The 14,567-nt window shown below is 43.6% G+C and overlaps 1 protein-coding gene across 2 annotated transcripts in view; it reads left to right on the top strand.

Moving 5' to 3' along the window:
• Positions 1–2,543: 2,543 nt before the first annotated feature.
• LOC137335730 (glutamine--fructose-6-phosphate aminotransferase [isomerizing] 1) overlaps positions 2,544–14,567 on the top strand; it is a 65,994-nt gene continuing 53,970 nt past the window's right edge. For both annotated transcript variants that reach the window (XM_068001047.1, XM_068001046.1), the window contains exon 1: positions 2,544–2,630. In XM_068001047.1, the coding sequence (XP_067857148.1) occupies positions 2,624–2,630 (7 nt within the window). In that variant the 5' untranslated portion in view covers positions 2,544–2,623. The remainder of the gene's footprint in view (positions 2,631–14,567) is intronic.

The raw sequence follows: 14,567 nt of genomic DNA, 5'->3' as shown, positions 1-14,567 counted from the left end.
TCCTTTCTCCCTCGTGATTATCTCGCTTCCCCTTAAATGCATCTTTGCTATTTGCATCAACTACCTCAACCTTGTGGAAGAGAGTTCCACATTCCAACCATTCTGTGAGTAACATCTAACTCAAAGGGTGCCCCTCTCCAATCAGCATTTTGCCAGATGGACCATGTGACAGCAGCATTAACGTTAACGAGGGAGGAATCATTGTCGCGTGTCCTACCAGCGTTCTCGGTTACCTCGGAATTCATCTGTACAAACGGAAGATCCACGTGGACCAAAGGGGTGAGGTGATCTTTGAGATAAAGGTACAGAGACAACTGTTCACATTGCCTGGCAACCAACAGCTCTGAGGCCTCTGCGCAGGATATGGCACTTGGAGTGCAAGTTAACATACCCATCATTCAAGTCTCTGAACATGAGATTTAAAGTTTCCAATGTGGACAACAGCATTGTTAACATTAGTTTCATCTTCACGGCTAAGTGAACTGCAACCCATTGTTGCAGATCAGCCTTGACTTGGCATAAAGACAGAGTCGATCTTAAGATTCACCGAGGGTTCTACCCCAAGATTCTTTCCCCTTAAATTTGTAAACTTCCATCATTTTATCCACCGCCACAGTAATTATTGGGGGGTACTTGTGAGCTGCAGTCTGATCGCTGTCTTGTCCTCAGTGGTTGGACCTTTTGCTATTTGTGAATATTAAAGTTCCAACCAGACATCTCTTTCAACTTTGCTTTATATTTTGAATGTTTAATTGCAATCATGTAAATTTTGGCATGTTACCAGGACAATGGCAAGCATCCAGTGGTTTTATTCTGCAGGAATTACAGTGGTAGTGTCCAGTGCGACTGAGTGTCACAGGGTCAGGGAACTCTTGAGTTTCAAATGGATTGTTTTGTCCCCAGCCTGTAGGATTCAAGCTTTTCAGCATTGAAGCTGCGTGATGAATTTTACATTTCTGCCAGCATGAATGGAGCCAGCAGACACTGGATGGAAGGATTAAGCCATCTATGTTGGGGGAAAAAAACTGTAAATGCTCAAATTAAAACAAAAAATAGAGCATCTGTAAAGAGAAAGGGTAATGTTTCAGGGGGACCCTTCATCAGAACTGAAATAACTCAGATCAAAGGGTGATTATGATGGGAGTGTTGAAAATTATGAAAGGATGGGACTGGATGGGTAGAAGCAGACTGTCCCCATTGAGGGGCCGCAGATATTGGATTAATGCAAAAGACTGAGAATAGAGAGCAGTTAAAATGTCTTTACACTATTGTGAGGCTGTGGAGTTCACTCGCAGAAACCATCGGCATTCAAGATTAGATTGGCCAGGTGGATGAAGGAACAAAGGGTTGATGGGGCACGTTATTGTCATTTGAATTAATTACTCACGAGGAGGGTAAGCACTGACACGGACAGGTGGGGCAGAACGACATGTTTCAGTGTTGGAACTTCTATGTATTTCTATGAAAGGTCAGTAAGGTGTGTAATAAAAAAGGTGAAGGAACATAGGAGGCCATTCAGCCCCTCGAGTCTGTACCGCCATTCAATTAGAGCAAAGCTGATCTTAACTCCACCTGCCCGACTTTGTTCCGTATCCCTTAATACCCTTGCCTAGCAAAAATCTATTACTCAATTTTGAAATTTTCAGTTGACTCCCAGCCTCAACAGCGTTTTGGAGGAGAGTTCCAGATTTCCATTACCCTTTGTGTGAAGAAATCACAATCTGGCAGATTTATGAAAATTTTCTTAAGAATAGCTTTCACAATGGCAGAGAAGCTAATGAGGCGAGTAAGCAACTAAGGTGTGTCTTGGTCCTCCTAGGTGGAATGCTTATTACTTATTGTTCACTGAATTAGCTGTCTCATCCATCATATTTCTTGGAGCTGAAACAATTTGTGTATTGTTTTATGCCTTTTAAGGCCATTGATTTACATGGAATTATTGAATGCAGGATTTTTATTGATGCTTTGGGAGCAATCAGATTAAAATGAAACCTGACCTGTTCAGTCAACAAAATTAATTTTTTTTGTTAATTTTATTTTTCTAGTTTCCCCCCCCCCCCCCCCATAACACGGTGTTTAAACTGGTCTCCTGAGTTGGCGTGCGTGAAACAAAAGTTTTATCTTATGAGGTTTGTTCTTTTAAATGCCAACCTCACCCAATAAGGAGTGATGCATGTCATTGCCAGGTGTGTGTGGTGAATTTTGTCGCTCGTCACAGCTTCAACTTAAGGCTTATTTTTTTCCAATGCAAATTTATTTTAAAAATTGATGGCATTGCATGGTTGGGTGCAATATGTCAAGGTGCGGAAGAGAGACCAGTTATGCTTGCCTTGCCCTGCTCTTTTTCATCACTTGGACATCCTGCTGCCACGTCTCAAGCGTTGACGTCACTCAAAACGGCCACGCCCTTTTTTTTTCCTCATTAGAGTGACAGCACCTCCGCTCAATCAGCGTCCGCGCTTCGGCCAGCAACGCCGTGGCTGGGACGGGGAACTAGCCAATGGGAGCGGCGAAGGGGGTGGGACCCCAGATCCGGTATCCGCCCCCTCGCCTTTTTCTGGCTCATTCGCTGGCAGTCGGTTAGAAGCAGAGCCGGCGGCGTGCGTTAGTGTGAGCGGTTAGGATGTGTGGTGAGTGTCGGGGCCCCGCTTGCGATTGTGCACAACGTCTCGGGTTGTGAGCGGGGATAGTTTGGGAAGGGGGAAAGGGAGGCCGGGGGGTTGGTGGCTGCGTGTGCGCCTCACTGTCCCATTATTGCTGGGTTGTGTTGGGGCATTGGTTCTCAGGCCCAGTTCCACTCACTGGTCCAGGGAAGCGCACAGTGTGTGAGCCCGAACAGCCACATACTGCTTCCTGTTCAGGGCTAACAAATATCCTTTGAAGGGGCCACAGTTTACATAAGGAAAAGTGTTGGGCATTTATTTTTTGTGTGGGGGGATGGGAAAGGAGAAGGGTCACATGTTATCTGTGGTGCCGTGATGTCACGCGCCTGTGCCGTGATGTCACGCGCCTGTGCCGTGATGTCACGCGCCTGTGCCGTGATGTCACGCGCCTGTGCCGTGATGTCACGCGCCTGTAACAATTGTCTTCACAGCAGCGTCACTTGTCACTGTCGTACTCCCCGTGACAGTGACACTATTATTGCCACTATTGTGTCACATGGTTCCGCTGATTCCACAGCCATGTTTTGAGCGATTAACGCCATTTGTGTTTGTAAACAATTTATTGTAATCATATGTCAGTTTCCAGGATTCGCATGGTGGGGTTTGCACAATGTGTTGTGATTGTCGTCAGGTGTTTTCATGTTTTAAAGAACGCATACATGCCACAAGGAAGTGAGATTAAATGTTATTCAGTTGGCCATATCAGTCATTGAAACATTATGTTCACAATGTGTGATACCCTACTGAAAACATTTCTACATTATTACCAATGCAGTTGACATTTTAACTTACTGGTTTCTGTAAATATGTTATTGTCACCCTCAGGAGCCGTGTTCCAGGCATCCATACTCTTCCCCGTCATGAGACCGATACCATAAAAATTACAAAGCACAAGGAGATTGTTCCGCTCAGTGTATGTGGTTCTGCCTCTTCAGCTGAAGCTGTCTTACACTAATCTAATTTCTCTGCCCTTTCCATTTATTCTTGATATTCTCTCCTTTTCAAATAAGTATTCAATCTCCTTTTAAATGATGTGGTCCTTACCTCAATAGCCCCTTGCAATTAAAGCACTCTGAAGTTTTAACACCTTCAGTGTGGAAAAATTCTTCTGAGTCTTGCATCCCCTTGTTAGTGATTTATCAACCAATGGAAGTAGTCTTTCAGTATCCACCCAAAATGATGACTCAGCTAGTTTGGTGGCTCAATAGAAGTGTTGTTTCTTGGTCAAGTTTTAGGTGCTAGACTTGAAATGGGTGCCAATTTGGCAAGCTTTAAATGTGTTTTGTAACTTGGAATAACAAAATCTTGCTTATTCAAGGTGAATGAAATTCAAGACTGGGTATTAAATCAGGTTTAATGGTGAAATCAGCTCCTTGTTGATCAACTAATAGATGGGTCCTCGGTTTATGCTCAATAAATAGATATCTCCTCAATATGATCAAAAAAAGGGAATCTTCTAGATTAAAAAAAAAATTAAACATAATCCCAAACCCCCAAAAATTATATAATGACTAGAGGGGAAAATTGCAGGGCTACGGGGGAAAGAACAGGAGTGGGACTAATTGGATATCTCTTCCAAAGAGCAGGATTAAGGATATCTCCTCGCAGCTGGCAAAGAACTTGGAGCTTGAGCGGAGGACACAGTTGTTTAGGTCTACGTAGGAACCAATGACGTAGGTAGAACTAGGAATGAGGTTCTGCTGAGGGAGTTTGAGGAGTTAGGGTCCAAAATAATAAACAGAACCTCAAAGGTAGTAATCTCTGAATTACTATGCGGCACAGGTAGTAATCTCTGGATTACTACCTGTGCCACGTGCAAATTGACATAGGGTCAAACAGATCAGCGAGTTAAATGTGTGGCTCAAAGAGTGGTGTGGTAGACAGGGTTTTCGATTCATGGTGCGCTGGCACCAGTACTGGGAAAAGACGGAGGTGTTCCTTTGGGACAGGCTCCACTTAAACAAGGCTGGGACCAGTGTACTGGCGAATCGAATAACTAGGGCTGTACATAGGGCTTTAAGCTTAAAAGGGGGGAGGGGGGGTTGAGGTGAGGGGAAATTTATATGTCTAAAGAGAAAATCAAGGCCATGGAGCAGTGTAGCGATTTGGGCGAAGACAAACAGAGTGTGACAGGAAGGGACAGAGAGTTTAACAGTAATATTGCATCAGTGAATGAAGTCAAAGGGTAAAATAGTAAAATGTTAAAATTAAAGGCGCTTTATCTGAATGCACGAAGCATTTGTAACAAGATAAATGAATTAATGGCACAAATAGAGATAAATGGGTTTGATCTAGTAGCCATTACTGAGACATGGTTGCAAGGTGACCAAGGTTGTGAACTAAATATTTCAGGGCATTTGACTTTTTGAAAAGACAGACAAAATTGAAAAGGAGGGGATGGCAGCCCTGATGATAAAGGATGAGATAAGGACAGTAGTGAGAAAGGATCTTGGGTTTGATGATCAGGAAGTAGAATCAGTATGGCTGGAGATAAGAAATAACAAGGGACAGACAAAACCGGTGGGAGCAGTTAATACACCCCATAACAGTAGTTATACTGTTAGAGTATTAATCAAGATATAAAGATAATGCAATAATTGTGGGGGACTTGAATCTTGTAGGCTGGGCAAATCAAATTGGCAAAAGTAGTTTGGAGGACAAGTTCATGGAATGCATTCAAGACAATTTCCTACAACAGTACGTTGTGGAACCAACTAGGGAACAGGGTATTTTAGATCTTGTCTTGTGTAATGAGACAGGATTAATGAGTAATCTCATTGTAAGGGATGCTCTGGAGAAGAGTGATCATAATATGATAGAATTTCACATTGAGTTCGAGAGTAACGTACTTAAGTTAGAAACTAGAGTCTTAAACTTAAAGCCAATTACATAGGTATGCGGGGCGAGTTGGCTGAAGTTGATTGGGAAATTAGATTAAAAGATATGACAGTAGATAAGCAATGGCAAACATTTGAAGAAATATTTCATAATTCTCAATGAATATACATTCCATTGAGAAATAAAAATTCCACAGCAAAATCCGTGGCTAACTAAAGAAGTTAAAGATAGCTGGAGTATAATGTGGGGAAATGTGAGGTTATTCACTTTGGTAGGAAGAAGAGAAAAGCAGAATATTTTTTAAATGGTGAGAATTATTAAATGTTGGTATTCAGAGGGATTTGGATGTCCTTGTACACAAAACACAGAAAGTAGGTACAGCGAGCAATTAGAAAGGCAAATGGCATGTTGATCTTTTGTTGCAAGGGGGTTGGAGTAAAAGAGTAAGGAAGTCTTGCTACAGTTGTACAGGGCTTTGGTGAGACTACATCTGGTGTACTGAGTACAGTTTTGGCCTCCTTACCTAAGGATGGATATACTTGCCTTCGAGGCAGTGCAACGAAGGTTCACGAGATTGATACCTGGGATGAGAGGGTTGTGCTATGAGCAGAGATTGAGTAGAATGGGCCTATACACTCTGGAGTTTAGAAAAATGAGAGGTGATCTCATTGAAACTTACAAGATTCTGAGGGGGCTTGACAGGGTAGATGCGAAGAGGTTGATTCCTTGGCTGAGGAGTCTAGAACTAGGGGGCATAGTCTCAGGATAAGGGGTCGGACATTTAGGACTGAGATGAGAAATTTCTTCACTCACGGTTGTGAATCTTTGGAATTCTCTACCCCAGAGGGCTGTGGATGCTGAGTCGTTGAGTATATTCAAGGCTGAGATCGATAGATTTTTGGACTCGTCGGGAATCAAGGGCTATGGGGAATGGACAGGAAAGTGGAGTTGAGGTCGAAGCTCAACCATGATCTTATTGCATGGCGGAGCAGGCTCGAGAGGCTGTATGGCCCGCTCTTGCTCCTATTTCTTATGTTCTTATGGCACAAATACGATGGGCCAAATAGCCACCTCCTGTGTTAGATTCTATGATTCTAACTACGTTAAAATGCAGAAATCACTACTTGATCTCATATGTTTGAACTGAATGCGCTATTTCATTGCCCCCTCCCCTCCTGGTTTGGATCAAGGTTTGTGCTGATCATAGTAGTATCATTGGGAACTGAAACACTTGTACATTTTTGTGCACTTAGTGTCAGCATCAAGCACTGTCAGCTCAGGTAAAGGTATAGTCGAGTGGTCAGGTATTTTGTTGCTATTCACCGTGAAAGAACTCAATGCCAGATTTAGTGCAGAGCAAAGCTCAAGACTTTTCCCCAAAATTGTGCCTCAGCCTCTCCAAACACCAGCCACCCTTAGTGGCCTTTGTAGTTTTAGTGTATCAAATCTCAATTTCAGTACCAAATTAGAGGCAGTTTTGTGTTGTTGGCCCACATCCACTAGGAAATGGGTCGAGACGAGACTACCCAGGCTTACTAGCAAGCAGACAGAGGAAACCTTCAACTCATTTATGTGGCCTGCATTCAAACGTAGGTCCCAGAGGTGAAAGCAGAACATGCTAATCTACTGTATGACCCAGTCCTCCCCAGCAGTTTAATTTGGTGCCGTTATGCTGTGGAATATTCTTGATTTGTCCCAATGTTGCCCTCTTAGTGTCGACTTGGGGTCAGGCAGCTGAGTCAGACGCACTGATATCTCTCATTTTTGTGCAGTTCTGAGTTCTTTGTTACCATAAACCTGTTTTTCAAGTCTATTTAGAAAGCCAATCCCTTTCAACTCATTCATAATGCTCCTGAAATAATAATAACTAGTGTCAGACTTATACTTGTCATTCCTTCTTTGATCACTGGCCCTTTAATTCACGTCTCACTTTATTCGTGTCTCCCATCCCTTGGTGGAATGCAAAACAATTTTTTTTCCCTACAAAAATGTCGGTTTCCTCACTTTTTTTAGTCTGGCTGATTTCAGATTGTTCAATCGTACTTGTTGGGGCAGGGGAAGGGGGGGGGGGGAATAAGTTTTTTTTTCAAAAAATATACTTTATTCATAAAATTTGCAGCAGTACATACAATACAGTTGTCATATCTCATTCCAAACATACACAATACAGATTATACAATTTGCAGGTTACGTCAAGTACAGTACAATGAACACATTGGACATAATTACAGTTCATGACACTCTAGGGTGTCTCATTGCATCATACTCAACACAGATTATTGCTTACAGATTCATTTCAGATTCATTACAGGTACATTTCAGCAATTTGAATTTTACATTCTGCCCGAGGGGGTTTTTCCCTGATTGCAGCCCCTCGGTTTACAATGACGGGAAGGCTCTAAACGGTTGCCTTTCCCCACAGAGCCTTTGCGGCGACCGCACCCATCCTCAGTGCGTCCCTCAGCACGTAGTCCTGGACCTTGGAATGTGCCAGTCTGCAACACTCGGTCGAGGACAGCTCCTTGTGCTGGAAGACCAGCAAGTTTCGGGCAGACCAAAGGGCGTCTTTCACCGAGTTGATGGTCTTCCAGCAGCAGCTGATGTCCGTCTCAGTGTGCGTCCCCGGGAACAGCCCGTAGAGCACAGAATCCTGTGTTACGGAACTGCTTGGGACGAACCTGGACAGATACCACTGCATCTCTCTCCAGACCTTCTTTGCAAAAGCACATTCCATAAGGAGATGGGTGACGGTCTCGTCTCCACCGCAGCCTCCTCTGGGACAGCGCGCGGTGGCGCTGAGAGCCCGGGAGTGCGAATAAGTTATAGTTGGTGCTCTTGATGGCTAGCTAATGGCCTGTGCTGGAAGTGTGGATGTCTGATGAGGATATGAACTGTGACTCACCGAATAGTCAGGCATCCAGTTGACGCTCACTGTCGAGACTCAAATGTGAATATGGTCCCTCGGGTGAGGTATAAGAAAGCCTGTTGACTATAACCAAGTAGGAAAACAACACTTTTTCAAGAGAGAAGAGCAAATTGGTGAGAAAAAAGACGAGATGTAGTTGGAGTTGCTGTACCATTTTAAATACTGGAAAGGGAAGTTTGCAGAGCCATGAGGAAAGCACAGGGGAGTGGAACTAATTGTATAGCTCTTTCAAAGAGCCGGCACAGGCATGATGGGCCGAATGGCTGCCTTCTGTGCTGAGTCATTTTATGATGCTATGATTTGAGAAGCTGGAAAAGTTAACATTTTCACAGGTTCTCCTGTGCCACTCTCCAATATCAGCTAGTCCTTTCCTGCCATCAAATGTTAACTGTGATGGGTAGAAAGTATACCCTAATCAATATTCTGGACATCTGGATGTTGTTACTGAGTCGGAGCAGATACTTAATTGAACTGGGTACTGCATGTTATCACTTGAGTAAATCAACACACGAAGAGCAATCGTGAGTGTGTTACATAGGTCTGGCACACAGATATGATTAGAAATAGGATCCTGTTGTGAGTTGCATGTTTCTCAAGATTCTTACAGATTGAAATACTGAGCATGCAGAAAACTATTGTGCGCAGAGGCAGAGTTCAACTGTTTGTGAGAGCAGGAACTTCATTTGTTTCTGCACTGATTCAGGGTACATGTTGTTCTGGCCGTTCTGCTTCTTAGGGAAAAACAGAGTTTGTGGGAGTGATTGGGCTGCATTGCGCGGCAAGGGAGAGTGCAATTGGTACCTCTTGCTGGATACTATGTGTTGAGAGAGAGAAAGTGTGTGTGTGCATAGGCACACACGTGCAGGTTTTTGTATCGTACTACAAAACAATATCATATTTCCTGTCATTTAATTGCAGAGAGAATGTATACGTTTGTAACACAATACACGGACATCATGTCTAAACTGCATTAGAGGCGCATGAATTGTTTCTTTTATCTATTGAGTACTTAACCTCATGCACGATACACAGCCATACTACCTACTGGAATTCTGACTTGCACAAACATTTTACCGGAGTCTGCGGTATGGGAGTGAGCAGGGGATCTGCCTTCATCATTTGAGTAAATTCAGCAGTAATCTTGTAATAACTACCCATACAGCTGTACAAAAGCTGCCTTAATCCAGGAACCAAAGTCATGAGCCCCCATGGATTGTACCTCCATTAAATGAAAGTGAAATCCAATTTTGGGCTCTGGAAGTAACAGTCACTCATCATCCCATTCCTGCAATACCCTTCATGCTGCTTCCGAGCCATCCCTCATATCAGGTTACTCGTGGAGCACATCACCTACTGATGAAGGGTTTATACCTGAAGTGCTAACTATATTTCCTGTCTTAGGATCCTGATGGTCCAATTGTGTATTTTCTGCTGTTAATTCACTTGCAGTCTTAAATGATTTTTTTCCCTGAACACTTTTTTTTATAAAAGAAGCTCTCAATTATATATCAACCATCCTTTCTGGAAATTGGAGGTTCCAAAAATGCAAAATTTTTATTTAAATTTTTTTTTAATGGAGCCTGGAATTGGACTTCTAAAAGTAATCTGCAGCAAAATGGTTTTGCTTAATAATGGATGAATTGTTTTTCTCTTGTTTGTATAATTTAATCATATTATTATTGACTTTTGAAATAGGGAGATTGAACATGGCTGGCCGTCCTGCTGATTGGACGCTCAGGGCGCTCAGCAGAATGAAAATTTAATCTCGCAGTGGGACCCTCCCTCCTCCTTTTCAGTGATGTAATTTTTTTTTAGCTTCAGGTTACGGCTCTCTCTTAAGGTGTTTTTCTTCCCAAGTTGTGGCTCCGTCCCCAAGGGAGGCTGTTTTCCAGGCACCTATCACAGCTGCTGTAAATACAGGCACTTAGTCAACGAGAGCATATGCAGGAATTGTGCTGTTTCATTTTTCCTTTCTGGCCTGGGGTGAAACTACCCATGGCCTTCACATGGTGCCTTCCCCGGGGAGGGAAGGGAACCCTGACTCTCCTCACAATGCTTGCTTTGCAGAGGGGAGCAGGAATCTCTAATTGGTGCCTGCCTGATGAAATCTTTGGCCTCCATCCAGTGCCACCCTCAGGAGCAGCACTGATCCCGACTTCCCCCACCGGGGGAAGCACTGGCCCTCCCCCGCCCGTCCAGTGTCTCCCACCGGATCATCGACTCCTGCTGAGGTGCAGTCCCACAGGTACAACCAAAGCTTGGACAGAAAATACCAATCCAAAAACCAAAGTAGTACATCAAAAATTCCATTCCACTTCAATGTGAAATAAGCATCAGTAAAAATGCAGTTTTGGACGTTAAACCTGAGCATCAGGTGGAGCCCTGTACACTCGTATCATTGTTAGAGTAGTATGAACTATTCATCAATAAAACAATGCTGGAGGAGCTGTAATGCAGCACCTAGTGCAGTTATGTCATGCTCATTGCAATAATTACCCTTGCACTGGCATCTCATGTACCGGGTGCAGCTTTAAGGAGATGAGCTGGATGCTATAATTTAGTATATTGGATTCAGTCTCTGTTTTGAGTGACATTATTCACAATTGCCTTGCAGACCCTCTGGGTGTTTGTCAAATGGCCGTCTGATCTGAGAATCAGCCCTTATTTAATTTCTGGTATAACCAGTGCAACTAAATACTCTTTTGAAGTTTGCTCTTAATTTATGTAGTTATGTTTAATATTCTTTGTGTATATACTGGTACATGAGGTGACCCAAATTTTCAGCAAGAGAAACTTGAATTAAAACTCTCCAACCCCTGGTCAGTCAGTCTCTGCAGTTCCTCGGAGAGCAAGATGCGTGATTGTAATGTACCCAGGCTGTTCCACGTGCTTCCACAGGGAACAGGATCCTGGAAGGTAAAGGCAGGAGGGGCGGTTGTGGGAAGAGTGTGAGAAACCAGAAGCTTGAGAAGGCAAGTAGCACTAGAAAGTCTAGACATGACAGAAGAGTGGGACTGGTCCAGGAGCAGGTAATGCAAGCATGTATAGTATTGAAGAGAACACATCAGACTGAAAGGTTACTTACTACAGAAACATTTACCTGTGATGGGTGGTTTAGGATATTTTGAAAGACGATCATTTACAAACATTTGCAGAGCTTCACGACGAATGACCTTTGTTCTGTTCTTCCTGTTTTGATTTGTGTGAAGCTTGAGCACTGATGGAATTGGCTGCACTGCTTTCAAAGGGTCACTGAACGTGACGTGCGAGCAGGCTGGATTAACATATACAATTGATGGTGAAGCATCCTTGAATTTACAACTGTATTTCCTCTAACAGTTGTTCAGCTCCCTTGAAGCATCGGATTCAATAAACCCTTCAAGGTAGTACCGGCGAAGATGTCACAGGCATTTACCGTCAAAATGTCAAAACAGAGAAATGTTAGCTGGGGCAGTCATGCAAGTACTGCGGTTGGCCTCAGTGGCCCTGGGTTAGGGCAGGGAAAATCAGCCAGAGTTCCTGCTCCAGATCACCTGATTCAGTGACCCTGCACATGACTGGACATCAGGTGAGGACAAGGTTGGGTTCAGCTGTGCTGTGCCCCATGGTTGAATAGTCTGCTGATTCTCGGGTCCCTGGGCTCAGACATAAATAATGGGTGAAGTACCAAAGGGCACCTGGTGCCCATGGAGCTATTCCTCATCAAGGAGCTAACACCTTCAGTAGGGAAGAAAAGCCCTCGTCTTGAAGTTCTTTTTGCAAAGCACCTTGTAATGTTTGTGTGCACAAAGGTGTCATTGTGTCATGTGTTGCAATATATTCTATAAATAGACTTAATCAGGACATGAGTCTGCTGCAGCACAATCCAGCCATTCACTGGCAAGCAAAAAAACAGCTTTTTAATGGAGTTTTCAGCACAAGTTCTCAACTATAGAAAAAGCAGACTGATCACCATTCATTTCTCCATGCTCCTGACACTAAATCAACAGAATCCTTTTTATTCAATACATGGTGACTACTCTTGAATTCTTTCAAGGCTACACAACTCTTCAGTTCCAATTTGCCTCATGTGCCACAAGAATCATAATTCCCAATGAATATACATTAACCTTGAGGAATAAAAACTCCACGGGAAAGGTGATCCAACTGTGGCTAACTAAAGAAGTTAAGGATAGTATTAGATTAAAAGAGGCGGCTTACAATGTTGCCAAAAAGAGTAGTAAGCCTGAGGATTGGGAAGGTTTTAGAAATCAGCAAAGGATAACCAAGAAATTAATAAAGAGGGAGGAATATGAGAGTATACCAGCAAGAAATGTAAAAACAGATTGTAAGAGCTTCTACAAAGAGATTAGCGAAAGTAAATTTGGGTCCCTTAGAGGCAGAGACAGGAGAAATTATAATGGGGAATGAGGAAATTGCAGAGACGTTAAACAAATATTTTGTATCTATCTTCACAGTAAAAGACACAAAAAACATACGAGAACCAATAGGCAACCAAGGATCTGATGAGAGGGGAAAAACTTAAAGTAATTAAGATTCGTACAGAAAAAGTATTCGAAAAATTAATGAGTAAAAGCCAACAGATCCTCTGGATCTGATTGCCTGCACGCAGGGTTTTAAAAGAGGTGGCTGCAGAGATAGTGCATGCATTGGTTTTGATCTTTCAGAATTCCCCAGATTCTGGACCGGGGCCCATGGAGTGGAAGGTAGCAAATGTAACCCCGCTATTCAAGAAAGGAGGGAAGAGAGAAAACGGAGCAAGACCTGGACAACATCCAGGCTTGGGCTGATAAATGGCAAGTAACATTCGTGCCAGGCAATGACCATCTCCAACAAGAAAGAGAGTCTAACCACCTCCCCTTGACACTCAACGGCATTACCATCGCCAAATCCCCCACCATCAAAATCCTGGGGGTCACCATTGACCAAAAACTTAAATGGACCAGCCACATAAATACTGCGGCTACAAGAGCAGGTCAGAGGCTGGATGTCCTGCGGCGAGTGACTCACTTCCTGACTCCCCAAAGCCTTGCCACCATCTACCACGCACAAGTCAGGAGTGTGATGGAATACTCTCCACTTGCCTGGATGAGTGCAGCTCCATCAACACTCAAGAAGCTCGACACCATCCAGGACAAAGCAGCCCGCTTGATTGCACCCAATCCACCACCTTTAAACATTCACTTCCTCCACCACTGGCACACTGCGACTGCAGTGTGTACCATCTACAGGATGCACTGCAGCAACTCACCAAGGCTTCTTCGACGGCACCTCCCACATCCGCGACCTCTACCACCTAGAAGGACAAGGGCAGCAGGCACGTGGGAATACCACCACCTGCACGTTCCCCTCCAAGTCACACATCATCCTGACTTGGAAATATATCGACGTTCCTTCATCGTTGCTGGGTCAAAATCCTGGAACTCCCTACCTAACAGCACTGTGGGAGAACCTTCACCACACGGACTGCAGCAGTTGAAGGCAGCTAACCAGCACTTCCTTGAGGACAGTTAGTGATAGGCAATAAATGCTGGCCTTGCCAGCGACACCCACATCCTATGAATTTTCAAAAAAGCCAATTAGCCTGGCATCAGTAGCAGGGAAAATGCTAGAAGCTATTATTAAGGACATAGAACAAGGCACTTAGAAAGTCATAATATGATTAGGCAGGGTCAGCATGGTTTTATGAAAGGGAAATCGTGTATGTCAAATCTTAGTTTTTTGTAACTAGTAGGGTAGATAAGGGGGAACCAGTGGATGTAGTATATTAGGATTTTCCAAAGCATTCGACAAGGTGCCACACAAGAGGCTCTTACACAAGATTAGGGCTCATGTGATTGTGGGTAATATATTAGCATGGATTGAAGATTGGTTAACTGACAAAACAGAGTAGGAATAAACTGGTCAATTTCAGGATGCCACATGGATTGGTGCTTGGACCTCAACTTTGTGTTTTGTGCACAAATAGCTAACACGCAGGTACAGCAAGCTATTAGGAAAGCAAATGGTATGTTGGCCTTTATTGCAAGGGGTTGGTGTATAAGAGACTGCACCTGGAGTACTGTGTACAGTTTTAGTCTCCTAACCGAAGGATGGATATACTTGCCTTAGAGGCAGTGCAATGAAGGTTCACTAGATTG

Source organism: Heptranchias perlo, chromosome 20 (assembly GCF_035084215.1).
Source record: "Heptranchias perlo isolate sHepPer1 chromosome 20, sHepPer1.hap1, whole genome shotgun sequence".
Classification (NCBI taxonomy): Eukaryota; Metazoa; Chordata; class Chondrichthyes; order Hexanchiformes; family Hexanchidae; genus Heptranchias; species Heptranchias perlo.
Note: the sequence above shows the minus strand (reverse complement) of the source record. Positions and strands in the feature narration are given on the sequence as shown.